The 26,900-nt window shown below is 43.7% G+C and overlaps 1 protein-coding gene across 6 annotated transcripts in view; it reads right to left on the bottom strand.

Moving 5' to 3' along the window:
- Nucleotides 1-25,592, bottom strand: part of itsn2a (intersectin 2a) — a 33,608-nt gene extending 8,016 nt beyond the window's left edge. For 2 of the 6 annotated variants that reach the window (XM_070987068.1, XM_070987070.1), the window contains exons 1-26: nt 25,504-25,592; nt 19,226-19,297; nt 14,615-14,707; nt 14,431-14,494; nt 13,691-13,866; nt 13,297-13,518; nt 11,480-11,573; nt 9,629-9,771; nt 9,256-9,319; nt 8,140-8,277; nt 7,943-8,049; nt 7,590-7,852; nt 7,356-7,505; nt 7,126-7,266; nt 6,937-7,024; nt 6,713-6,852; nt 5,183-5,263; nt 4,348-4,487; nt 3,813-4,206; nt 3,157-3,323; nt 2,865-2,925; nt 1,444-1,676; nt 1,283-1,323; nt 1,022-1,188; nt 635-668; nt 396-517 (exon numbers count right to left, since the gene is read on the bottom strand). In XM_070987068.1, coding sequence (XP_070843169.1) covers nt 396-517; nt 635-668; nt 1,022-1,188; nt 1,283-1,323; nt 1,444-1,676; nt 2,865-2,925; nt 3,157-3,323; nt 3,813-4,206; nt 4,348-4,487; nt 5,183-5,263; nt 6,713-6,852; nt 6,937-7,024; nt 7,126-7,266; nt 7,356-7,505; nt 7,590-7,852; nt 7,943-8,049; nt 8,140-8,277; nt 9,256-9,319; nt 9,629-9,771; nt 11,480-11,573; nt 13,297-13,518; nt 13,691-13,866; nt 14,431-14,494; nt 14,615-14,707; nt 19,226-19,232 — 3,330 coding nt within the window. In that variant the 5' untranslated portion in view covers nt 19,233-19,297; nt 25,504-25,592. The remainder of the gene's footprint in view (nt 1-395; nt 518-634; nt 669-1,021; nt 1,189-1,282; nt 1,324-1,443; nt 1,677-2,864; nt 2,926-3,156; nt 3,324-3,812; nt 4,207-4,347; nt 4,488-5,182; nt 5,264-6,712; nt 6,853-6,936; nt 7,025-7,125; nt 7,267-7,355; nt 7,506-7,589; nt 7,853-7,942; nt 8,050-8,139; nt 8,278-9,255; nt 9,320-9,628; nt 9,772-11,479; nt 11,574-13,296; nt 13,519-13,690; nt 13,867-14,430; nt 14,495-14,614; nt 14,708-19,225; nt 19,298-25,503) is intronic. The other 4 variants (XM_070987071.1, XM_070987074.1, XM_070987072.1 and 1 more) reach the window with 3 other exon arrangements.
- Between the last annotated feature and the right edge of the window lie 1,308 nt (nt 25,593-26,900).

The following is a 26,900-nucleotide window of genomic DNA, read 5'->3' as shown; positions in this document are numbered from 1 at the left end:
AGACTTATTTACTTACACTGCACCCTCTTTGAGATATGACGTACACGACACATTAAACCTAATGAAGTGTCTTGTGTTGTGACACATATTTCTTCACATTCTGTTTGTATTTTTCATACGATTTAATATTTACTTTTTCTCATTTACCTTCAACTCTCTGCCAATGTGGAAGTTCAAATATGGACATTGGATGAAAGTGAACGATGGATTAATCACGCTTTTACAATGCACCAAGGTGCGGTTGACCTTGAACTACATTTCGAACAGCATGAAATGACACGCTGAGGTTTTAACAGCTAGTATTCTTCTTTTACTTTTATTTTCTTACAATCACTGATCCCCTGCAGCTACTTTGAGCTGCAGTTTTAGTTTACTTAATTATCATAGTGACAGACCTGCAGTTCCCCGAGCCACCAACCAGTGGAGTTCTTGGCCAGGACCACGATCAGTTGCCCTGGAGACAGACGAAGCTGATGCGCCGTAGGGGCAGCGGTGGTGGTCACAGCCTGAGCGATCTCTGTTGACCAAACAGAAACAGCTGAAGATGAGTTTGGATCAGGTAAATGTCAAGAGCGTCATAGAGTTAATCAGCAGACTATGACAGTCTCTGTGTGTGTGCTGAGAACGTTCTCACCAGGCTTTTTGGTTGGCGCTCCGGGTCTTGTTGCCTTGAGAGTAAAGCAGTAGTAAATAAATGAGTAATGGAATAAATAAGTAAATGACATACAACATTAAAGAAGTGAGTGAAAAAATAATATTAGGCTACTACAGATGATTGTCAATACATAGATTAATGATCTATTGATCGTTTTTAACAATAGCTTTATGATTTTATAGCACAACAATGTCGACAATAGCAATGCTCATCACAGATCTCCAAAATTGCTTATTTTGTCGGACTTCCAAGTCTTTTGTTGCTCCGGTTGCAGCTTGTTTGAAACATGCTGCTGCCATCAAATTCAGATTAAATCCCATTTTTTTTGGAATCAAGTCTTGTGCTCACACACAGAACTTGACTCACCTCCGGTTCAACAGGTCGTACGTAGTTGGAAGGGAAAACCCCTGCTTGATCCCCGATGCATCCTCGCCACCACTCTCCTTCTCTCTCCGTCACCATGACAACATCTCCCTCAACAAACGTCAGGTCCCCCGCCTCTGGGCTCTCATAGGTGTACAAGGCCACGTACTCTGGTCGGGATAAAATATAAGATTGAAGGCTCAGGCCTTATCATGTTTAAATATACAGCAGAGACCTTTTATTCTACAGACACACTTCACTTACCTTCAAGCTGAACAGAGTCACCTGTGTCGACTGCATCCACACTATAAAGGGAACAATTATTCAATTTAGTCTTATGATCGATTTAAATTACAACCATTTGTGTGTGTGTGTGTGTGTGTGTGTGTGTGTGTGTGTGTGTGTGTGTGTGTCTGTCTTCATACTCTGTGCTGCCACCCGTCTCCAAAGTGACACATCCTTTGGGGAACCATCCCTGTGTCCCGTTGAGCTGTCCCAACCACCAGTCTTCCCTCTGCTGCAGCACGCTGATGATGTCACCCTGTGATATGCTCAGCAGCGCAGTGATGACATCACCCGCAGCGGGGGACAGGCTGGGGCGAGTTTCGGGAGTGGCCGACCATGAGGAGACTGCTCGAGCCAGCAGAGGGGCTGAGGACTGAGGGGTGAGATAAGAGGAGAAGCAAGGTTTCAAAATGGGGCAATTCATCTATAAAATCAAGTAAACCATAAAATCAGCCTCTCATCTAGATGTAAAGCAGTTATCTATCACTGTTCACCTGATTACCTCTGAGCATGAGACATAACCTACAAATGCCAGACCTACTAACATTGATATTATCTTTTGGGAGATGGAGGTCTGTAAATGTCTGGGTGACCCACAGAGAGGCAGAGAGAGAGAGAGAAGAGCTCCCAATAGAGAACAACTATAAATACACAGCCATACTGCTGTTCAGGATGTGTGTGATGGTGTCAGCAGCAGTGTGTGTACCCCAGCCAGACCTAGTTCCTTGCTCGCCAAAGCCAGTTTATAGTTCAGCTATACTATGAAGGCAGACATCACTATACCCATAGAAAACCTAGTACAAGTAAATCATATTTAAACCTGCATGTAATGATTGTTGGATACCTGGATTTTAGCTTTATTTTGGTCTCCACCAACTCCAGAGGGACATATCTGGCGCTTTGGTTGATAAATGCTCCCCTATATTCAGCAGCTAACTTCTTTTGTTCAGTGCTGGGCCGGTAGGATACAGTCCATAAGTCACAGCCAGTCTGCTGAAAACAGCTGCTTGCTGCGGCTGGAAATGATGCTGATGACAGCGGTGAGAGTGAACCACGACAGTAACGTTGTGCGCTGGAAAACCAAATCAGTAAGCTGGTAGAAGCTGAAAAGCTGAGTAGAAGCTGAGGGGAGCTGGTGAATCAGATGATACTTCTCTGTGGATTTGTCATTACAAGTGACTCCTTTCACTTGGCACACAGTCATTTGGTCCACCGTTAACATTAAAATACTGATTACAGCAGCTTTAATCTTAATAAGCTGACAGGGCAGGGAAGCCCCAAATAATCCAAAAGCTCATGACATTTTTATTCTTCGACTGTAGATATCAAATGACAGAACAGCTGTATGGAAACTAGGCGCTCTGGAAAAGACATGAGAACTTTTTGTCCTTGTGGTGGCTGAAAACAGAGAGTAAACACTGATACCATGAAAACAGATAAGTGCCATGTTAGCTCCTGGATCAAACATGGCTACTCCATTCAAAAAAAGAAAACTAAGTCAGACCCAATTCACTGCATGTCTGGAGTTAAAAGCAAACATAAGGTAAGATTTCCTTCTTACCTGTGAAGCATCCGCTTGGGCAGGAACAGTGCTGCCACCCACTCCCACCCCATCTGGGACTCTGGGTAAAACAGGAGGGGTAAACCATTGGTGAAGGAGCCAACACAAGAATAAAAACAACCTCACAGTGCTGGGGCATAAATTAGCATGTCCAAGGTGACTGTTGCAGACTAGCATACAGCAAAAAAAAAAACTACAAAACTGTTCTATCTTTAGTGTTGGGGAACTGAAATATCCCACAGAACTTGTCTTTGACACTGTCCTGACCATCCTGTTTCTCCCTGTATGTTACCTTGCGTTAAGTGGTGGTGGACAGGACGTTCTTCCAGGTGAAGAAGGGACGGTCTTAGTAGCAGATGGGGTCGCACATTTCTCTGCATAACTCTGGGGGAACCAGCCCCTGTTTCCTCGGTAATTCCCACACAGCCAGCCGGGCTCGCCAACGGTCTGCTCATCCACCTGAGTCAGGCAAAGCAGTTTCATCAACCACGATCAGATATAACACGGCGACGATGAGAAACATGTCAGTTCCCAACTGCAGTCATCATTTGCACCAATCAGGAACACTTACTATTACATGGCAGTCATGCACAATTGGTATGTTTAGACACCCAAACATGTCATGTATTATGATCATTACACACCAACTGCTTGCTTCATTCATTTATTCTCTACTTTATATTCTCCTGGGTAGTTTAACCTATAATAATGAATTATTTATTTATTAGTTGATGTATATTATGTACCAATAGTCTGAATCTGCTAAGTAGCTAGCAGCAGCTAAGCTCCTATAAATTAAGTTGGAAATGCATACAGGAGAACAAGATTTAGTTTTTGCAAAAAAAAAACAAAAAACAGCCCACCTTTGCATCTACACTGAGGGTAAATGTGTGAATTTGTGAGTCAAAAATCTGTAGTGTGTGTTTACAGTGTGTGTGTATTTCTTACCTCGATGAGGCAGTCTGCATCTACACTCAGCTCGTCTGTGTTTCGGGCAACAAACGAGTACAGAGCTCTGTATGTGGTCAGCTTGGAGGATCGCTGCGCCACTGACACAGACAGCCGCTGTCCTCCTCTATCCTGCTCTTCTTTCCGCCTCCTCTCCTCCTCTTCCTCCTCTTTCCGTTTCCTTTCTTCCTTCCTCTTCTCCTCTTCCTCTCTCCTTCTCCTCTCCTCTTCCTGTGCTTTCTCCTGGGCTGCTCGAAGGCGAGCCTGTGCCTCCCTCTCCTCCTCCTCCCGCTGCCTGGCCCTCTGCTCCTCTAGGAGCCTCCTTTGACGTGCCTCCTCTTCCTCCTTCTCCCTCCTCTCCTGCTCTCTCCTCTCTTGATCTAGCTTTGTCTGCCTGTGGGAAGTAAATGCAAAACACAACACAGAAAACATGTTTTACTGGAACTGAAGAGAAACAAAAGCAGATTCGAGGTAAGTGTAATGAATGATTTACTCCAAACAGACAAATGCAAGTCACATGTTCCCTCACACTCACCTGGCTGCCTCCTCTTCCTCCCTCTTCCTCCTCTCTATCTCCTCCTCCCTGCGTCTCTGCAGCTCCCTCAGTTTCTCTTCTTTCACTCTGTACAGGTCGTCCAGGACAGCCTGCTGCCTCACCTGCTTCTCCCTCAGCTCCTGATGCATCCACAGGATATGCAAGGCATTAGAAAGACTTCAAAGACACAAGCGTCAACTAGTTTAACAAGACAGAAACAGTGTTATGATCAGCCACAAAGCACAACACAACTGCATGCAAGCTTTAATCCTGCCAAGGCAGTTGATGTACAGTCATGTATATTCAATCTGTACTCAATCTAAAGAAAGGACGTGTGTTTCGAAACTCACCTCTACATATGCTGTGGCAATAGTACAAATATAATCAGTCTAAACATGCAAAACTGATGTAAAGAACAAAAGTCAACCCACAAACTGGCAGCCATTGACAGAGTCATGCAAATGTGTGGACATATATATAAGCTGAGTTCATTTTTACACATTTTGTGCAGGTTAAGCATTCTGTGTGTGTGTTTTACCCTCAGGGTGCATCCTGTTTACACAGACAACATAGGCTCGAACAAATCCCACAGAGTGAAACAACAAAAAAGGGGAGACGTGGTACAGAAGCAGAGCTCCATTTAATAATGAGCCAAAAGACAAAAGAGCATGGATTAGTGCAGAGATCGAATCATCCCGGGATGAAAAGGAAAAGAAGATTGTGGCTTAAGGGAAAACAAGAGGTGAGATGACAAAAAAACATAATAATGAGGGGTGGTGAAAAAGATTACACAGTGGGAGGTGGAGAGAGGGAGACAGAGAGGAAGAAAAATAACCTTGATGAGAAGGAAGAGCTGGCTGAGGCAGGCCAGCAGAGACAGAAGGCCCCGCAGGACACAGTCATCCATATCCCCAAGCTATGAAGCAAACACACAGCAAGATGGAGGAGGATAGATGGAGGGATGGACAGAAGGTGAATTACAAGTGTGATGGAGATCCAAGGAGAAAAACAGAGGTGAGTTATACGAAGGATAAAGGAAGAAATGGGTGAGTAAAAGGAAAAGACACGTCAGCAAAAAACAAAAGAAATGGAAAATGTAACAATGAACAATGTAAATTATAAAAAAAAAGATGTCCAGGTAGTTGGAAGCAGAGGAAAAAGACAGAGAAGAGAGAAAGAAAGGTGTTAGAAGCTTTAAAAGATCAGCTAAGAAAAGGAAACACTTGAACAGATCAGAGAAGAGCTGCAATGCTTAGTGTCAGACTGACGATGCGCTGTGAGAAGACACGACATCATTTTTCACAGGTATTGAATTATCGGGCTTTCTGCCAGCGAATGTGTACATCTGAGTCTGCGTGTGTACAATTACGGTGCGGTAATGAGGTTTTCTACGCCTGAGGGGGGGACTCTAAAGTTACCATGACCAGCTGAACAAGATTTCACGGCAGCCTTTCGGTGTGAAACTCCCTGTTTTTGTTCTATTCCAATAAAAAAATTGCTGAAGGACAGAAAAAGAAAAACTAATATTGGTGTAATCCATCATGTAGGGATGTTGCTTTATCTGGAGAAATACACTTAGCTGGTTTCTTGTAGAGAGTTAGATGAAAAACCACTTTTATGTTTATGCATGAAATACAGAATGAGCCAGTTGATTAGCTTAGTTAGCAGAAAGACTGGAGAAAGTGCACTGAACAAGTCATATCTTCATATCTGAGTGGTGTACAGCCCGCCAAAACTGGAGTCTGGAGCAGTGGAAGCATGGTCTTTGTGATGAAACACTACTGAGCAGTCTCTTTTGGTTGAATGGGCACAGATTCCCACAATCATAACGTTGCAGGAAGCCTTCCCAGAAGAGTGGTGGTCACTGAATGGAGTCCAACTCAGTGTCCATGGTTAACAGTGGGATGTCCAACAAGCTCATATACAGTAGGTGTGATGGTGAGATGTCCACTGAGTTTAGCTCATATAGTGTACATGCATCTTGCTTCCAGTCTTTATATTAAGCTAAGCTAATCGCTTCAATAGCATACTCAACACACAGACATGACAGGGGCATTTGAGAGTGTGCTTCTTGATTTTCAGACCATAGGGATATTGATGAAAATCCATGGCTGACTAGATCGACATGCAAAATACGTTCTGAAACAGAGCAGCATTGTCTACTGTGCTCCCCTCCTTTAAAGCGAACTGAAACTTCTTCAAAGCTACAATCTGTGATCTGAACTACTCTGTCGTGGCCTGACCTAGCTGGTCCTGGACTGATGTGGGTCATGTTGAATTCAAATGGTCTAACCTCCTCTGAGACAGGCTAAAAAGGTCATCACCATTTTCCGCATCCTGACTCTGGTCTGATCTGACCACTGACCTTAAGCTCCTTGTTGTACTGCTCCATCTGGGCCAGTTTGTCTGTGGTCTCCCTCTCCAGGGTGTCAAGCTGGTCCTTCAGCCTCCGGCAATTCACACCTTTCTCCGTCACGCTCCCGTTTAGAGAGGTCAAAGCCACCGCTACAAGGGAAAGGTCAAAGGTCAGAGGCAAGCGAGGGAATTCAGTGACCGATCTTATGTCCGTGGTGGGCGTTTGTCACCCACAGGAGAGCTTGTTGAGGTTGATGTTTCGCAGCTTCTCAGTCAGCCTCTGCTGTTCTGGGACCAGCTGTGAGAGCTTCCTCTGCCAGTCCTATGACGCAAACAAACAGGAGATGAAAAAAACATTAATGGGAATGATTTAAAAGTAAACTTTTGATGGGGAAGAAGCAAAAGCAAACGCATTCCTCTCACCTCAAACTGAAGCTGCAACGTGTTGATCTCCGTGATGCGAATGTCCCTCTTCTGATTGACGAGGTCCACCTCTGCTTTCAGAATCCGCCTCTTGCTCTGAGCATCACGGAGACGGTCTGAGATCTGCTTGTGCTTGTTGCCCTGTGAGACCGGGCAGTTGATATTAGAGTGGGCCCATCCTTTCATTTACTTTGCATAATTGTAAGTAGGCACATTCATGAATGTCTCACCACAGCCTCCAGCTCCAACTCTAGACTCTTCTTTTTGGCTCTGAGACGGGAGATCTCCTCCTGCTCCCCTTCTCTCTTTCTGCCCAGTTCCTCTTTCTTGCCACGCTCCCACTCCTCCCTCCGCTGGCGCTCCATCTCCTGCTTTGCCGCCTGAAAGAGAGAAGAAACGTGGTCACTGGACACGGCGCTCTAGATGTTCAGCATCTTGCACGTGAGACCAATTATCCCACTCACCTCCTTCCTCTCCAGCTCTCTGACTCTCTCCTCCTCCCTCTGTCTCTCCATCTCTCTCTGCCTCTCCAGCCGCCTCTCCTCCTCCAGCCTCCTTCGGTTCTCCTGCTCTCTCGCCTCCCTCTCTCTCCTTTCGTGGGCCTCCCTCTCCTCCCTCTCTCTCCTCTCCCTCTCCTTCCTCTGCGCTTCCTCCAGAGCCAGCCGCCGTTTCTCCAGCTCGGCGCTGCCTCGCGCAAAGTTCTCCTTCAGCTTGTCTTCAAAGGACACTAAGATGAGGGGGAACAAAGCGGCGTGACACAGAGGAAGATCAAATGCTGACATTATAAGAAAACGTACACGTGCGGGACATGTCGTACCACTGCTCTTGGTCTTTTGTGCAGGTTCTACTTCCGTTGTGTCTATTAAACAGGGAGTTGTGTAGGGCCCCGTTCCATTAACAAGCTCACTGGACTTGATTCCTCCTCTGAAATGAGGAGAAAAAAAATGTTTGTGGTTGTTACAATGAATGCATTCATAAATCCAGTGTCATTCTGTGTGGGTGTGCACGTGTTACCTGAGAGAGGGGGGTACCAGGTCTTGAGGCAGTGTGAGGGGTAGAGGTCGGCCGGTTTTAGCCATGTCCACCAGATGCATGGCCAGAATGAACTCATCCCCTTGTAGCTGACCATCTTTATCCACATCTGCCAAGGTCCTATGTACGCACAACACAGTCAGTCACATCATAGAGCAATAAAGATGAAATCTGCAACTTTTCAGGTGAGAATTTCATGATTTTAAAGCAGCACAACTGTTTTCTTAGAGGCAATGGAACAAGCCGCAAATTATGAAGTCATAAACTTATTATGGGGAATGAGTTAGCAAACAGTTATTTACACATCCAGCAGACACAGAGCAGCATTAACATTCATTTGCAGTCCCATTTTGGACCATCCAGCTCCAAAAAGCCACTCTCCTTATAATTCTGTCATGGTTTCCACAAACTCCTGAAGGAAATATCTATCTAGTCGCTAATTTTGTCTGTTTGCTGGTGCTGCATATAACATAAACAAGGTTTGTAAGAGCTTTCGCTAAAAACAGCTGCCTGCTGCAGCTGAGAACAGCACCGATGAGAGCACCGAGAGCGGACCAAAACATCAAATTAAATTCAGATTTAGCACTCAATTAATCTTGCTTGGGAAATTCAATTTTTCCACTCTGTTATTAGTTCTTTACATACACACACACGCACACACACACACACACACACACACACACACACACACACACACACACACACACACACACACACACACACACACACACACACACACACACCCGTAGAAGCCTCTAGAAAGCTCTGAGGCCTAAACCACTGCAATGAGCTAAAATACGCTAAAATGTTCTAATCAGCTAGCTGGGCAGCTATTTAAAGTGTGCACCACAATGAGGTGTGATAAAGTCAGAAGTAAGATTTAGAATAATTTTCCATGTTTGCTGCATTTCCTTTATTTACCGTAGAGGCCATTCATGTGTGGAACATTACACATTTCAGCATTAACACCAGAGAAATAGACAATATTCAGCAGTTTAGTTTTGTTATTCCCTTAGTTTTCCATCTTTAGAGCTATTATTATTTACATTGGTGAAAAGCTGGAGAGCAAAGACACCACCACACACACCTTATACTCACCAGATGGTCGCTAGCTGAGTCTGGGTCAGGTTGGACGCTATCAGCGCATTTCTAACCTGAGGTCCTGCAATGATTACATCAGACACAACAGCAGAGTGAATTGTGATGCCAACTGATGGGGAGTGTTTGTGTACGCCTGACCGCCGTGTTCTGTCAAGTGGTGTCAAGAGTAATCACAAGGGTGCATGAGTGCATTTGTGTGAAGAGAAACCGACCCAGAGTTTGTTCTGTGAAACTTTGAGGACGCCACTTATGAGCAGCCAAGAGGTCCTGTTTATTTAGCTTGGAGAGAGTTTGTGTGTGTGTGTGTGTGTGTGTGTGTGTGTGTGTGTGTGTGTGTGTGTGTGTGTGTGTGTGTGTGTGTGTGACCTACCTGACAAGTAGCCACTCATGAGCTTGTCTAGTGTGTTGAACTGCTGACGGTACTTGAGTCTTGAGGCCTGTGGAACAGCCCAGTCACTTGCACCCGTTTTCGGAGAGTTACTGGTCAATGACGCGGTGGAGGAGGAATTTGAACTACAAAAAGAGAGAAAGAGAGGCGTGTCAATATGTCAAGATATCACCTAAAGGGAAATGACACAATAATATTATGTGGTCAGTGTTCCCTCCTCCCTTGCATTCAAGCCTTGACTTTAAAACCACTAATTGCCTCGAGACTCCCTGGTGTTATTTCTCGGCTCTTAATTAGCTGTGGAGGAAAGTGCTGCGAGCGACTGCGTAGACTCTGAAACAAGACAGCACTGTAGTCTCAGGCAACGCTAATCAGCTATTCTGTTTTTACTATAAACAATGGCTCTGCAAGAATAGAAAAGAATAGGCTGGGTCACTGATGTTCATTTGAGAATGTTTTTTTTTTCCAGACGTTATAGGGTGGAAACTTGCAGCGCTCCTCAGAAATAAAAGGGGACGTTTCAGGGAGACAATGGAAGATATAGTGTGGGATCCACCCGCTGCCCAAGGCCTTTTTTAGTGTGTGTGTGTGTGTGTGCCTGTGTGAATTAGTGCGACCAAGTAGGGCTGTAAAATTCTTAATTATAATATCTTAATATTCATAAAAAACTTGTTATGGGTCTCGAAACAGAGAGAAGAACACGGTGTCTAGCATGATATAAGAGAAGGTCACAGTCTGAGCTGAAGGTTAAAGTGATGTGGGCGCCTCTGGAATCAACCTGTGCTGGTGTTTGACTTCCAAACACTCCTGCCCTTATTATTGCTTTCGTATCACTCAAAACAATACATTCAAAATGAAATCTGACACGACTCCCATCCTGTTTCCCAAACCACACAAAACACCACCAGCAGGATCAAGGATACTGGATACTGCTATTGTCTCTTTTTGAAGAGAATCTAGCTGTTGCTGAAACTGCACAAAACCTCCCAGACTCTGGTTTCCTTTTTGTTCACTCTTCATTACATCCCGCTGTGGTAACTAGTCCAGGCGAGGAGTAAGTGCTTGGTTCAAAGGCACAGCTGAAAGTTTGACTGTTCTGGATACAATAATAACATGTGACATTATTAATATTTAACGTGACAGATTTCAAATTGCCTTTTGCGTCACAGACATTTGAGCACGTCATCTTGGGTTATGTGAACACTGATTGACGTGTTTCACTATTTTCTGACATTTTATAGACCAAACAACAAATCAATTAATCAAGACAATGATGAACAGGTTAACCGGCAGTGAAAGTAGCGGCTGCAGCCCTGTTGCAGAGGGAACAGTCTGCCATAATGATGCCTGTGGTCTGAACAAAGCCACAGTGACCTCCTCCCATCGGAATGCCATTTGATTCCAGTTCTCCTCTAATGTTTGTAACTCCGAACAAGCCCACTTCCTACTGTTGCCAACTAGGACATCGGGTTTCAAAATGCCTTCCTGCTCTCTCTGTTATCTAAGTGTTTCATCTCTGCCTGCACTCTGATCCCCAATCCTACCCTGCACAAGCGCTGCTACTTTGTGAGCGCTGAACTAATGGGCTGGTAGAGTGTGATGCATACCAGTGTTTACACCAGCCTCGCTTTTGAAATCACTGTATAATAAATGATGCATTTTAGAAATCCCAACATCCCCCGTAAAACTTGAAAACTGAGTACTTTAGTTTAAATTTATGTTTAAAGGCGAACTTGATGTGCTGACAGAGGACGTTCAAAATGAGCAAAATTCTCTTTACGCGCTCTCTGGGGCAGCAGACGTGATATACTGTATTTACACTCTGGGTCTCACCTGCTGGATCCAAGGTCCAAGAGTGAGTTTGCCTTTGACATGCCAGTGGATGGAGAGAATGCCATAGGAGAGGAGAAGCCAGAGAGAGGGAGCGCTGAAAACAGGGTTGGAGGCAGATAGTTGATAGTTCAATATCATTTTGACAAATTCAAGGTAATATTAGAAAACAATGTGAGGAATTCTTAAGCGCATGCATGTAAATACATAGTGTGTGCATGTGCTTTCCTTATGCAATCAATCTCTATCATACTGCAGACGTGCAGGGTGCAATTGCCCTTGAATGTGTGTACATCTAATCTTATCTCCTCATACTTTATAGTCCCTGCACACAGAGCTCCAGCAGCAAGGTTACTGACATCTGACTAAGAGCACAGTGATCCCGACTGTCTGCAAGCCTGCACTAAAGAGGGTTAGCGTTGAGAGCTGCAGCAAACTGATAGAGTTTCATCAGCAGGGAGAGGGGGATAACAACTGAGGGGAGACCAAATAAGAGCAGACATTTCACACTCACTCTCATTAGATTGCTCATTTCACAGACAAAAAATGTAGTTGAACAGGCAGAATGAGATTAAAGAGGGGAATCAAAGTACACGTGGAGAAGGTGAGAGATGAAGAGTCAGGTAAAAAAAACAAAAACATACTAAATGAGCAGGTATATATCATACATGCCACCTGACATCAACGGCTGTTTTTCATATAATGGATCCAGTAACTGCAGTAAAGACTGTGGTGACTCATTTTCTTGGTGCTATACGGCATACCACGACATTCACACACATATGTACGGATATTCAGTGCAATGCATGTGTGCACTTTGAGTCAGATATAAGTCAACAGGGAGCAGACAGATAAGGTTCAGCCCTTTTTTGTTGCAAGTGTAATCCACACACCAACACCACACTGTACCAAGGCCTGAATAACTGACCCTGATGCACTAACTATTACGCAACAGGATTGGATTGCACCAGCTCTTCATAAATCCATTACTAAATTTGTGCATAAAGTCACTCCTAAGCTCTTAGTAACAACTAGTTGGTTTCAAAACTAGTAATTTACTAAATCAGTAAATGCTAAGAAACATCTTAAAAGCTATCAACTAGCATTAAGAAAACAGGAAATCTGTGTCACGTCACAAGCTGCCAAACTTGAAAGAAACAACATAGCTTTAGTGGGCAAAGTGATACATTAAATTTTGCTAAATACTTTCCAGATTTAGGCATGGCTTAGATTAATGTGTATATGAGTACATGGAGAAATCAGTGTGCTTCAGGGATAATAGCATTTATATCATGAATGGGAAGGAAATATTGAGTTACGCTAACCCTAAGCGATGCTATCGATGCTCGTGACCTTAAATTCAGTCTGATGCTATTAGTGCAACATTTTGTAATTTAAGGTACAATGTGTTATTTTTTTTTTAAAAAGTGTTCAAAAGTCCCAAAAACATGAGAACATGCATTAGCGCATCCATTCTTCTCATTTTACAGGTATGTGTGTTCCCAGCTGTAGTGGCTTTCTTTGCATATCAATAGCCATTCAGCACAGATATAAAGGACAAGCTTCTTATCTATGCTGTACAGTGTTTTTTTTTTTTTTCAACACTCGGTGTCACTCTCTGCATGTTATCTCAAACTGACATGTGCCAGTGAAATATTCCTGTTACATGAAATGGCTCTGGAACACAATCCAACATCTTTAGCCGATGTGCACCCTCTTGATTCCGGGTCAAGTTTGAATGAATTGGTGCTAAACCAATGATTAATATCGCTATTTTTTGTCTCACAAGCGAATCAGAATGGTTCCGCTGCAGAACCGACCTGCATTGCTGGGAACGAGAGGTGGGGTGAGGAGGCTGACATTGCCGTTGGGGAGTCCAGAGTGTCCCAGGGAGGTGATGAGGGGCAGAGTCATTGGCGATGGCACCAGGGGTTGCACAGTGAGCATGTGGGGGTTAGCCGGGATAGGTGTTAGGATGGGCATGACTGACATAGGTGGCATGGATGACAGACCGACGGACAGGTTTGGCATAGAACCCATACCTGTTAGGAGGAAACACACAGGTGAACATGAAGAGATTAAGAACAAGGTTTCAAGAAACAAACTAACTTGAAAAGACACTTTACTTTCCGAGGCCACTGATGAAACAACACTTCTAAGACTGCTAGAGAAAGTCTTGCATTGCAGTTGCAGTATCCTCAGAGAGATTTTTACCAAACCGTGCAGATGAAGGGATGGTTGAAGCTGAATTGGAGATGGGAGATTGCTTCATGATGACTGGCAGGGAAGAGGGTAAGTTGCGCCCCTGAAGTTTGAGTTTAATGAGCTTCATGGCGATGGAAAACTCCAGTCTGTCCATCTTCCCGTCACTTTCCATGTCAGCTAGGTTCCTGGAGGAGGAGGAGGAGGAGGAGGAGGAGGAGGAGGAGGAGGGAGGGAGAGAGAGAGAGAGAGAGAGAGAGAGCTGAGATATAATATGGTCTGTTTATAGCAAAGTGCACATTCCTAGTATTGTTTTTTCTGTACTGAGGCACAAGAAACAAGGCTCTGGTGGGACTGAATTCCAGTAGCACACAGACATACACAGAGACACACACAGACACACACACACACACACACACACACACACACACACACACACACACACACACACACACACACACACACACACACACACACACACACACACACACACACACACACACACACACACACACACACACACACACAATCTGCTCTAATTACAGCACTCACACACTTTCTCCCCCCCTTACACGCACAGTTTGCTTGGTGGGGCAGGCTGTGGAGGAAGTTAGTGCTTGACAGGAAGTTCAGAGCAGGCTGAGAGGACCAAACTGACCAGAAACAAAGGTTGGACCTATTGACCTACTTGATCTGGCTTAACAACACATTATTTAGGGTGAAGACTCAGTAAGTGGTAAGTTGGTGCTTACCAGATCTCAGCCAGGACAGAAGGAGGCAGGCCAGACTGGAGGAAGAATTTCCTGGCTTGTTCTCCTGAAGGCAGACAAAAGTCACTCAGAGAGACAGACATTTGATACAGCTGAACTACTGGTGACAGTTCTTGGTGTTCTACATGAATAAGTACTTGGCCTGTTTGTTGTGACAACAGCTCACCTGAGACATAGCCAAGGACGGGGGCGAGGCTGTCAAACTGTTTGTCGTGTTTCCCCCTCTCCTCTGGAGTGATGGCCCACACGCTGGCTCCACCTGGACAAAACCAAGAGGCAATCCTGACTTTTGAAGTTCTTGCAGACCACAATGAAACAGGAATTTTTGGTCTTAAAGCTAATGTAAATCCTGTTCCAACTCAACATCTTTCATTTGCAATAACAGGATAAAGCATCACTTTTAAGTGTGAGCCACGGGGGCAAACCAGTAAAAACAAAGAGACCCTGCTTTTTTATAATACCAGGTAGGTTCTGGTGCCCCAAACTTTCATAACTGTGCCAATTTCTTAGGAAGGAACATGCTACAGTTTATAGAAGAAGAAAGCTTTGTAGTTCCAAACCACAACGTTTGGGCAATGTGCCCCTCGTCAACACAACAAATACAAACTGAAAGTCCCCGAAGCAGAAATGCTCATCTTGAATTCTGCGTTGAGTATCTTTCTAAACTTCACCATCCAAAAAGTCTGCATAATTTCCGTCTCAAATGACATCTCTCCCTCGGATGAAACCACTCTTAACCAACTCGCGACAATGATTAATGTATAAAAGTTGGCCAGTCAGCCTTTTCTTTCGCTCGTCTCCACTCTTGCATATCTCAAGGTAAGTTCAGGGCTGGTCATGAATTTAACATGAAGTCAAATATGCTGTGTGAGGGATATGAAACCCAATTCTTACTCAATTTCATAAGATGTCTTTAATAGAGGGGGATGAAAGACTATCATGGGAGCTGATCATCAATTAATCATGAGGGAATCCATGAAATTAACCAAATCATAGCACAATTGGAGTGCACTTCCTTCATTCCTTTTCAATGAGCTCTGAAGCCATTTTGGAGAGATGGATCGACTGTCTGGACATGGTGCACAGATGGAGCTCTCCAAATGGCAGTGACTGAATGACAGAGATGTAGACAGATACGGAGTCCAGGCAGAAGAGATAGAGAAGGAGAATGATGCAAATGAGTGTCAAACTAGCTTATCAGCTGTGATCTGCATTCAGACAGTTGGAATGAGTTCAAACAGCCAGTGCCACAGCTGTAAAGTTAACGGCTGCAATGCTACAGATGGAAGTCAGCTGGGGGACAAACAGCTCTTATGCAGCTCACTTCCCTAAACAGCTCATCTTCCGCCGCTCGCTGGCGACAGACGGGTCTCCCCGAAGCCAGAGGCTGTTACTACAGCGATCACAGCGGTACAAACCTCAAACACAATGTTTACACAGACTTTTCACAACAGTGATGAGGGTGTAAGTTGAAGACAACATGCTGAGGTTTGATGAGAATTTGTCCTTCACCTACAATCAGTAGGAGCTCATCGTTGTTTTAAGCCATCTTTAAATGGACTTTTCTCATCAACATGGACAACAATACCATTACCAGTGGAGAGTAAGAAAACTACATCTGTAATATAGTAGCTGTAATGTCATTAATGGGCAAAATACAACCCTGCTCCTATGGGTGTATGTGATTGCAGACCTGGTATCCAGGGTGCAATTTATTTACCAGCTTCAGGAAATACCACCCTGCCCATGATGGAACTTCCTCCCCTACGCTAACCCAAACACCACCACTGAGTACACACACACATCCCTCAGGAATAACACAAAGCTACAGCACAGCAGTCCCTTTCCTTCAGCTTGAACGTTTCACATGAAAACTACATATAATCACCAACTGTCAGCTGTTGCCTCACTGAGAGAAGTCTGTTTGTAGCAAACACTCCTTGAGCTGGTTTCAATATCTAAACAAACCACCGCTGTAACACCTGTTCAGGTATACGCTTTTTCCCTGACAAAGCTGATGCAAGTAGCTTGCAGCGCCCGACCTACTTTTTGGCATTGTCAGCAAATTGCAGCCACGAAGAGAGGAGAAAGTAATTAATCTCGCGCAGAGATGTGAGTATTCTCCACGCCGTCTCGTTGGCTTTGACAGACCTCATTTAGAAGCTATTGTAAGTGAGAAAGGGAGGCGATATTTAGCACAGTGCCGCTGGGACATGTGGCTAGCATGGCCACATCCACGGGCCTGTCAGTGTGTGTACAGTATCAGCGAGGGCTGAGTGCTCTGTGAATAAGTGGGGCACTGCAAAGCTTCTTACACAGCAAAGGCAGAATCCACAGAGGTCTTCTGTGGCTTGACTCTTGTGTTGGAAATAAACGGCCACTCAATGACCAGATGAAGAATTTTACAATACGTAGCAGATCAAAGTTCACTATAATGACTCTTTTAGGCGGTTGGTTTCAATAGTTTTGAAAAATGGACTGCAAATTGGCCTGTCCTCTTTACCATTTATATCAATGATACTGTCTCTTCAATGAGTGGCTGTCAAGTCCATCTTTATGCTGATGACACTACTGTGTATTGCTGATTCTGCAGCCATTGAGAACTTGCAGCTTCCCTTTAACAAGATGCTCCTTTCAATCTTAAACTGGTACTTAGTGCAAATAAAACAAACTTCATGCTTTTTACTGGAGAAAGAGATACTGTGTGTATGTTTACTACAAATGGATTACACATTGACTGAGTTACTCAATATAAATATCTTGGCATCTGACTTCTTTTATAGAAACAGAACCTGCTTTTCCCTCAGTTTTGGATAATGGGGATGTCATTTATAGAAATCCTGCTCCTTTTACATTAAGTACTCTTAAACCACTAGACATGGTGCATCAGTCTGCCTTTGGATTTTTCACTGGTGAGAGCTATGGTGCTCAGCATTGTATCCTGCATGGCGAGGTGGGTTGGTCTTAAGGTTAAACATTGTCATTTTTTTTATTTATAAAGCCCTTGTTGGAAAGCTACCAACACATATCTCAATGATGCTGGATTGGAACTTTGGACCCTGTCTTACATGCTGAAATGACTTCAGGTCCTGTGGACAATATAAACCTGTGATCACAAGGCTGCCTGAGTGAGTGAGTAAGCGAATTTTCCCAAATGTTGAACTGTTTTGCAAATGTAGCTTCTGCTGCCTTTTGCAAACCAGCATTCTTGTCTCTCATTTTTCTTTTTTACCCCCAAGGTTCTATTGACGTTTTGGTTTTTACTTGACTAGAAAAAAATATCCACATAAGAAAAGATACCTAACATGAATCCATCCTGTTGTTCCTGCACAGAACCCAAGAACACAAACTCAGCGAATACACAAGAGCCCTTCAGCCAGTACTGAGACAATATAGCACACAGTCCATCCACAGGAAAAAAAAAACCTGCAGTGTCCTCTCATGGAATAGCTTCCACAGCAATGATGCCTGTGCAGAATTTAAACCACTGTACCACAGTTCACCTCCTCAGCAGCTGCGACACAAGGAGCCTCTGCCTTGTGTGATTTTACTTCCCTTTGTCAGCCTTTGTGCTGCTGTCTGGGTGCTGCACAGCCCTTAGATGACGCTGAGTGAGTCAAACCTCCCGACACCCAGTGCCGCTCTTGTGGGGAAATCACATCACTGCTTTCATAACTATTTACATATCAAACGCTTCACCTAGGGAGGACAAGTTGATGCTTCAGATAGGTACAGTGGATCAACAGTCTCTGCACGCTGCAGCATTTCAGTCAATACACACACTCCTCTCATTCTCTAGGAGTGTTGCACATTGTCCACCTGTTTTTGGAAAATCACAGACAAATTGCTTTCCAATTGCCTCATTTTCGATTGACTGTGTCCACAAGAGTGCAATAATGCAACGAGCTAAGCCTCCTCCCATGCAATATGTTTCCATGGTGCAGCTCATCATATACTGATGCTGTGTGTGTTTGAATTGTTTTCTCCCAGTGTCGATCTACTGGGTGGGATGAAAGCAGGGGGTGGAGTTGTGGGGTTTGGCATTTTGTTAAACTGCAGAATTAGTCATGTGGACAAGATGCACTCGTCAAGCACAAACACACACACACACACACACACACACACACACACTCTCTGAGGCTTTTCCCATACAGGCCCTTAAGGAGCAGCAACTACTGCTCTATGATCAAAGGCTGGAAACAAGAGGATTAACATGTGCGTACACACACACACTGTGGAGCAATTGTGTCCACACCAAGGACAAAAGAGATGCATCATTCTCAAGACTGAGCACAACAGAAACAGAGGCAGTTCCTAACACAAAGACACACACCAAAATAGCTCCTGATTTGCAGAAAATGTATTAAAAATGATTATTTCTTCAAGCCCTTTTTGTTTATACAACAGATAACTGCCAATAATTTCTTTAGAAAATGTCATGGGATCAAAGACAGGATCAGTTTAACTCCGATCCTTCACTCCAATGGCAGATCAATATCCCAATCAAACATCAAAACATAATTACAGACTGACACAAATGTACCTTTCACCCTCGACAGGAAGGCGACCACAGGAACAGATTAAAGTTTAAAGAGGCGAGGACAACACAAATGCTGCTTATTGCTCAACTCTACCTGTTTATGCTTTTTTTAAAAACTTTTTTCTTATTGGTTTATTCCTTTAAAGTTAATTCCCCCCTCACCATCCTCCCCAAAGTGCATATTTACTTTGCACGGACAAACACATCATGACATCATACGAGACAAAGTGTTCTTACCATTCATGGCTGCAGGTGGAGTGCACGGACAGAGAGGGAAGTCCTCCGCTCAGCTGGCTAGCTCTCAGACATCTGCAAGGAAACAGAGAGTGAGACAGAAAGATGTGAGTGTGACTGCGTGTGTCACGGACCGGCGGGTGTGGAACGCAAGTATGCGTGTGCGACTGAGGAAGAGAACCGAAAGGATGTCAGTGTGTGCGAGAGGAGGAAAGAAATCTCATCGCCATGGTCACAATGCAAGGAGAGCACAGCAAACAGCTAGCACGGTGAGGAATGACAGAGCGAGGGGGAGGCAGAGGAGGGGAAATAAAGAGAGGGGAGTGGGACAGAATGGGGGGGGGCAGAGTACAGACAATGCCAACAGGGAGAAGAAGGAGGCAAGAGGACGACAGACAGTTGAGGGACACCGTGGAGGGGAAAATGATGGTGGTCTGGGAAGAAGGGAGCATTTATCACTGTCTGCTCTCACATCACAGATGGCGGCTCAAGCCAGCAGTCTTTTGTAAATCTGGGTCTATCTTTACTTCTCCAGTGTTAACATGTCTGTCATCCAACTTCATATGCAATTACTATTAAATCAGGTTCCCGTCACTTATTGGGAATATCAATTTTACTCTTAATAGGAATTTCTCTCATTAAGAATATAAACGTATGTCTTATCAGGAATAAAAATATGTAGAATAAAAGTAATATAAGTATTTTCTCATCTTTTAAATATAAATTTGCCTTAGGCATGCATGTATTTTCCATATTAGGAATATAAATGTTTGTTTTCTAACAAATATAAATATTTATTATTGGGAATTTGTCTTGGGGATATAAATATTTGTTGGATTGGGGATGCACAAATATTTGTCATAAATAAATCTGTCATATGACAAGAAACTGTACATCTGCAGCACACAAACCAGATGCAAAATAAAGACTTAAGGATGTGTTGAGTGCAGTCTGCATCCACTGCTGCTGGCAGGCAGGCAGGCCCACCGGATGAGATTCTGCTGTGGGATCTCTGGCAGAGTCCCAGGAGGGACAGGGGGCAGATGAGCCCATGCAGGTACTACTCTTTGATTGGAAAATGAGCGTTGTGTGAATGTGCTTTCATTTTTTAGAGCCCTGCCACATAAAAATCCTCTGCAGGTGGGGTGCCATGTCTGCCCTATTGTTTCCTGTCTTCCCCATCGTCTTTATCCTCCTCCTTTGCTGTTGTTGAATCATTTTTCAATCAAATTCTTCCGGTGATTCACTTCCCTTATCAACATATGTCATGCATGTGATATTATATCCCCATTTATGCTCGCTGCATCTTCAAATTGAAAATGCATACATCCTTATTGAGGCACTTTTTCACCCTCAGCTGAGCTTCCTGTTCCTGCGGTTTCTCACTGCATTATTACAGCAACTCTGTCAATACTGATCTTTACATTCTACCATCCAGACCTACGCCTTTATTTCCTCTTTTTTTCATCTATCTATCTGTCTGTATAGAAATCTACAGCTAACAAGCAAGGTTTCTCCTCAGCTGTGATTCCTGTCAGGTCTATGCAATCTCCTCTCTGCTTTCTCCAAATCATTCCTTCACACTTTTTACCTCACTTCACTCTCCACTCTATCTTTTCCATTTCAGCTCCCCTATCTCTTATTCATCCCTCAGTCCAACATGCATCCCCTCTTATATGACTCCCAACCAATTCCTTTTCATCCCTTCCTCCCCCTCTGCTCTTGTTATAATATTGCTCCATCACTGGCCTGCCTCTTTCCGTGTGAATTCCTGGAGGGGAGACTGTGGTTGTTGTAGTATAAATCATTCCCTGCACATGCCGACACTGCCAATTACTTAAGAGCAATGAACCGCTCACTGTGCTGTTTGCCTCTGCATGCACTTGAATAGATACGCCAGTGCGTGTGTGCAACCTCGCACACACACGCACACACACACGACGTGACCAATAAACACACATGCACAAGCAAACAATGGTGGCATTCCAGGTCCAAAACCAGAAATTCATGAAGGAAAATACAAATAGAAACGTACAGACAATACAAAGGAAGCAGTTACTAAAAAAGTTAACAGTGTGTTGTCCTCTTCAAGTGTCACTGCATCATGAATTGGTTCAGACAGTATATCCACCCATAGTTCTCTGTATGTACTAGCACTACTAGCTAGTAATGTGCTAACTGTGCGGAAGATGGTATCACTATGGCTTGTGATTGGAGATACATGAATAAAAATGTGTGTGATACAATCTTTTTTTAATTCAGTGATGCATAAATCTTCACTTAGTAAACACTTACAAGGATAAGTTTGAACCTACAAAGAGCTGTTGCAACCAGCAATACTGCCATCAACCTGAAACAGACTTACAGGCCTACAATAATTCAAACACTTTAGACTGCTAAATGAAGCTGTGTCCACAACCCGCTGTGTGTTATGATGTACATTAAATCTTTACCAGTGGATGAGATAGGTACATTCAGGTGAACTATTCCTTTACCATATTATATAACACAAAATCACATGTGCATATATACTGAGTCTTTGCCTTACACTCCCTTATGCAAACACTTTGTACCAAGGTATTAAGCAGACTCATCCGCCCTCATACACAAACACTTTCAAACCCTGAGGTGTGTGTGTGTTTTCAGCACAAGATACTATCTGCTATTGGCTGTGAGAGAGAGTCTTCTCTGTTCAAACATGGTCACATCCTGGACAAAAAAACCAGCACAGAATCAACACAGGGAGCAGAGGACACCCTCTACATCAACACCGACTGCAACTTCAGAGGCCTGAACAAAATGTTTCACTCAATTTGCTTGCACGCCCTTAATGCTTCTGAAATGCTTTAAGGGCTGAAACACTTGTGGAACGCATACATTCATTTGATTTGCCTCGCCATCCCTTTTGATGCGACTGATGTTATGTTGCAGAGAGACATTGGAAACACGTTATCTCACAGCATGGATGGTACTGGAAAGCGCACTCGTCCCTGTGTTCATGTATTATTTCTTATCTTATTTGCGGATGATGCTGGTGGACAGGACAAAGGAGAGCGATCAGAGCAGGGAGGAGACTTTGTTAATCTTAACTCTGGGCACATCACTACTGAAGAACAACTTTGCAGACACTGAGCTGGAAGCCGCTGGCATGAGGCCCTTCTATCTACCGAGGGTATTCTCACGTTATGGCAGTAGCGGTGTGTGTTCTCCCACTCGGTTACAAACAGACTGCAGACACAACACCTACATGCCCTTCTTATTTCTGGTAAGTTTAATGACGCCTCTCCATCTTCCACTCTGCCCACATTCACTGAGTGTGTTACAAGCTGCACCAGAAACAATAAAATACTGGATATATCTTATACCAACATCAAAGATGGAGGCCTACATCTCATCACCTCCCCTTGCCCTGGAAGATCTGTTCACAACCTGGCACTGGCAGCCACCTGTCACTTGCACAGTGAAGAGATGGTCCAACCAGACTGAGGAGGCTCTGAGGGGCTGTTGTGATGTAACTGTGTGGGAAGTACTTGATGATGCTCATTGGGAGGACACTCGCTGTCTCGCAAGCTGTATAACAGACTGTATCAGCTTGTTTGTGGAGAATGCTGTATCCTGAAGAAGGCCTTTTAGTCCGGAGACAAAGAGGAGCTGAAGAATGTGCAGAGGGAGCTGAGGAGGAGGATCAGGGAGGGAAAAAACAACTCCAGGAGGTTGTTGGAGCAGAACTACATCAGTGGAGTCTGGAGGTACCTTAAAACCATCTCTGGGCCCTAATTCCCTACTATCATCACAACAGCTACAGGCCACTGGCACTGACATCACACCTAATGAAGACCCCGTCCGTGCAGCATGGGATGTAGTCATCTTCACCTTCTATGCTGCAGAACCCGTGCACAAATCAGCTAACTGACTGCTGTAGGTGGCAGTGTTTATTCAGCTAGCGAGCTAGCATTTAGCTTTTTTTAAACTTTCAATCTGTTATCAAATGACAGAAGTCCTGCTCTTAGATTACAGGATTAAAAGGAACGTCTGAGACAGACAGTAACAGGAGTACCATGAGTACTCTGCTGTGTGCACTGAGAACGTGAAGGGGACAGGTTACATACACAATGCATTGAGGGTGGGTGGGTCAATAGGGATTCACACTCAATTTTTGCCTTGGGGCCCTCTAACAGGTTATTCTGGCCATGCACACCATGACAACAAAGCCATTTTAATGACAAATGAAAAAGGCTGGCAAACATTGAGCTAAGATCATTTTGTCAACATACTAGTCCAAGGTCCGCAATGAACTTCCACACTCATGCTTTCATTTGTTTAAGATGGGGATTACGAATAGTGCTCCTTCTCTCAATTACTATTACATTAATTTTCCACCTCTCATGTGGATTTATGTTGCAGTGGCAACAGCCAAAGACAAACAGCCCCAGACATCTTTCTCCCTGCAGCCCTGACGGTGTATTGATGCTTTAAAATGCTGAAATGTAGCACTTTAAAAGTTTCTGATTAGGGAAACAGTGCGAGACAGTTTAAGAGCCAGCAGCTCGCTGAACCACTGCACTGAGAGAGAGAACGAATCAAAGAACCTTTGACTCCGGGTTGCATGCTGATTGACACCTGTGTGCGCTGCACCGGCCCGGTCGGATGTGCGTATCAATGCGTCGGCCTGTGTGCGCGAGTGTGCCCGACACACACTCCTCACACAGAGGGAGACCCTGTTCTAGCAGACACAGCCCAGGAAGCTTTGCTGAGCCTGAGGAAGAAAGCCGCCTGTGTGTGTGCATGTTGTGTGTATGTGCTTGTGTTTTCTGCCTATTCGCACGAGCACTGAAACAGATACAAAGACATCCACACACCTTCCTCTGCCGGGCTGCAGGTGAAAATCAGGGACGCTTCCACCAGAAGAATCAGTCTTATGTTGATCCTTTTGATACATTTGTGGGTCAGCTTGAACAATGATTCAACAAAGCCTCTTTCACTTTGACTTTACACTGCTCACCCCCGGCACTCAGCAGCATGTCCTACCTCTGCTTCTTACTTAAACTGTACATCTCTGGCTCCAGACTTTTCCTCTTGATGTTAAGAATAATGCCTTAAATGCAGGATTCATGCCACTGTCGCTGTCCCTGACCCTGACAGTCCACCAGCTTCCACATTTAACACTGACTGTATGTTTGTAAGCCTTTATGAGCATGTGTGCATTACGTAATGTGTTCTTTCTTGGCAGGTGTATGTGCAACAGCCCCTGCAGGGATGAGGCCAGATGTCATAGAAACTGCAGTTCAAATGGACTTTGCCACTTCAGCAAAGAACGCATCCCTTCCTGTTTTCCCTGAGAGCAGCAGAACACAAACATACACACAAAAAGCAATCTCTATAATTAGCCTGTACTGCAGTGAATGAGCACCAGCTTGGAAAAGCTGCTAAACTTGCCACAATCATCTGATAGAAGAACAGGAAACAACAGCAGTGGAATACAATCTGAAGATCTGATAAGACCTTTAAAGCTTGTGGTGTATTTTGCATGCTGTAAAAAGATATGGGTTTAAATTTAACTCACCTGTAGGACAAAAAAGGAAAAATTACAGCATCATAAACAAAATGATATAATACTACAAACTACATTAAGGTCACTGTGTTAAGTAACGCCACCACATACACTCACTTATTGAAACAATAAAGCCATTTTTCTTGGCTATTTGAGGCAGGTTAGGATAAAAAAAAGGAAGCATATTCATCCATATTCATTCATCATCACACCATACATTCAGATCACTGTCACTGACAATGAACCATCCTGACAAGAGGCAGTTTAAAGCCCTTATTTTGGAAATTTAAAAGAAAAGAATCTTTAAATGTAAGTTGGGTTGTGATAAAATGCATTTAAGCATATTTTTGTAATGAAGATAACGTTTGACAAGCCGTTTTTTCAACCATATGGTATTTTTTTCCATCTAAAACGCAGACAAAAGGCTTTCTCTCAGGGTTTACAGAAAGCTGTCAGAAATGCTCAAGATTTTTTTTTCTGTCTATCCTAAAAATCTACTACAGATAAGCTGCTGCATCGTGAGAAACCACGTTGTCAATACGCTACCTGCCTCGCCTTTTAAAATAGGGATTTAATAAAGGAGGACAGCCCTTTACCTGACGAGAAAAGGTGCAAAAAAAAAAAGAAAAAAGAAAAACACACACATAACAAGGTCAACAGCGTCACTGTCCATTCAGTGTTAGATTCTGTTTCGTTCTGCTCAGCATTAAAATGTTTTCTGCTCTTTTACCTGTTGCGGTAGAACTGCGGCGGCGATCCGACATCCAGGCTGGGAAATGATTCTGCTAAAGAGGGAGGAACCGATACAGCAGCCGGGGCGGGTGACTGGAAATGGACGTCTCCACGGAGTCAAGTCACATGGAATAACACAAAGGACGTCCGGGCACGTTTTTCAAAATAAAACTCCTCGAAGCTCATACCATCGCAGCTTACTCCGCATATCCTTTATAACACACATAAGCATCTCAATTTTCCAATATGTTCCAGTAATATAGAGAAAGTCATTATTTTTGTTTACTCCTGAAAGGAATTTTACACTGCTAATTTCCCAGACCCATTATTTATTGTGGAAAGGTAAGTATTTTTATTATTCATCATTCCTTCTTTTTGCTTAATTTTGGCCATTTCTATCTCTCATTAATTATAATCAAATCACATTTAACTAGCCTAAAACATTTTTAGAGATGTTTTTTATATGGTATAAGATCTCAACTTCACTTCACAAAAATGAAAATAAGCATGTGCACATATCAAATTATGTTTGCTTAATGCAATTGATTATCTCAGTACATGCATTATACCTTCTACCTTGCTGGATTTTTAATGTGAAAAGAAATTTTAAAAATGTAAACACAATTCTTTATCTTCAGTGGTAAGTTGCATATATTACACGAAAATAAGAGACTAATTCAGCCTCAGCACAGCAGGACACTTGACTACCTGCTGTAACGTGTCTGACTACACTGCCATGCAGAGAAGTTATATATGACCAGATGACTTGACTGGCTCTAACCAAAAACTTGCCATTCAGGGTTTCCATTGAATCACTTTAGCATAGAACATTATTTTAAAGGCATGACTCACTCCCCTTTACTCCAGCCAGGTCTTGGCAGACAGTTGGTCAAAGTCAAAGCCAAATTAAGGTAAGTGGTCCTCTCTCCAGAACCAAATGGGGGGATTGAACCTAGTCCAGCTCCACCTCTGAGGACCTGAGGCCAAGGGTTAGAGGCTTGCAGAGTTGGAGTGAGGAGGCTCTGCAGTGATTGGCCTCTCTGCTGCTGTTGGACCTGATGTGTGCTTCATGCACACTAATTACTGAGATGCACGTGTGTAATTGAAGGGCTAAAGTCAAAGTTGTACATTATTTTCTCACTGAATTCGCTGTTTCCCCACCAAGGAAACAAGAGGAAAGATGCTGGTGAGGAGCTCCCCCAAAAGCCCACTTTCAGTATTACATCTAAAAGTGAACTGTCAAAACCTCATTGACCCTGCACCACAACAGGCAAATAGTCATAAGCCACAAGATGATACTACAAGTTACGAGTAGAAAACACACAAGAAGACAGGATGCCATAAAAACTTTATATAGAGCACACTAATCTTTACCTGTTCACATCACAGGTTCAA

The sequence above is a fragment of the Chaetodon trifascialis genome, chromosome 19, assembly GCF_039877785.1.
Source record: "Chaetodon trifascialis isolate fChaTrf1 chromosome 19, fChaTrf1.hap1, whole genome shotgun sequence".
NCBI classification, from domain to species: domain Eukaryota; kingdom Metazoa; phylum Chordata; class Actinopteri; order Chaetodontiformes; family Chaetodontidae; genus Chaetodon; species Chaetodon trifascialis.
The sequence above is the reverse complement of the archived record's forward strand: the minus strand, read 5'-3'. Positions and strand labels throughout refer to the sequence as shown.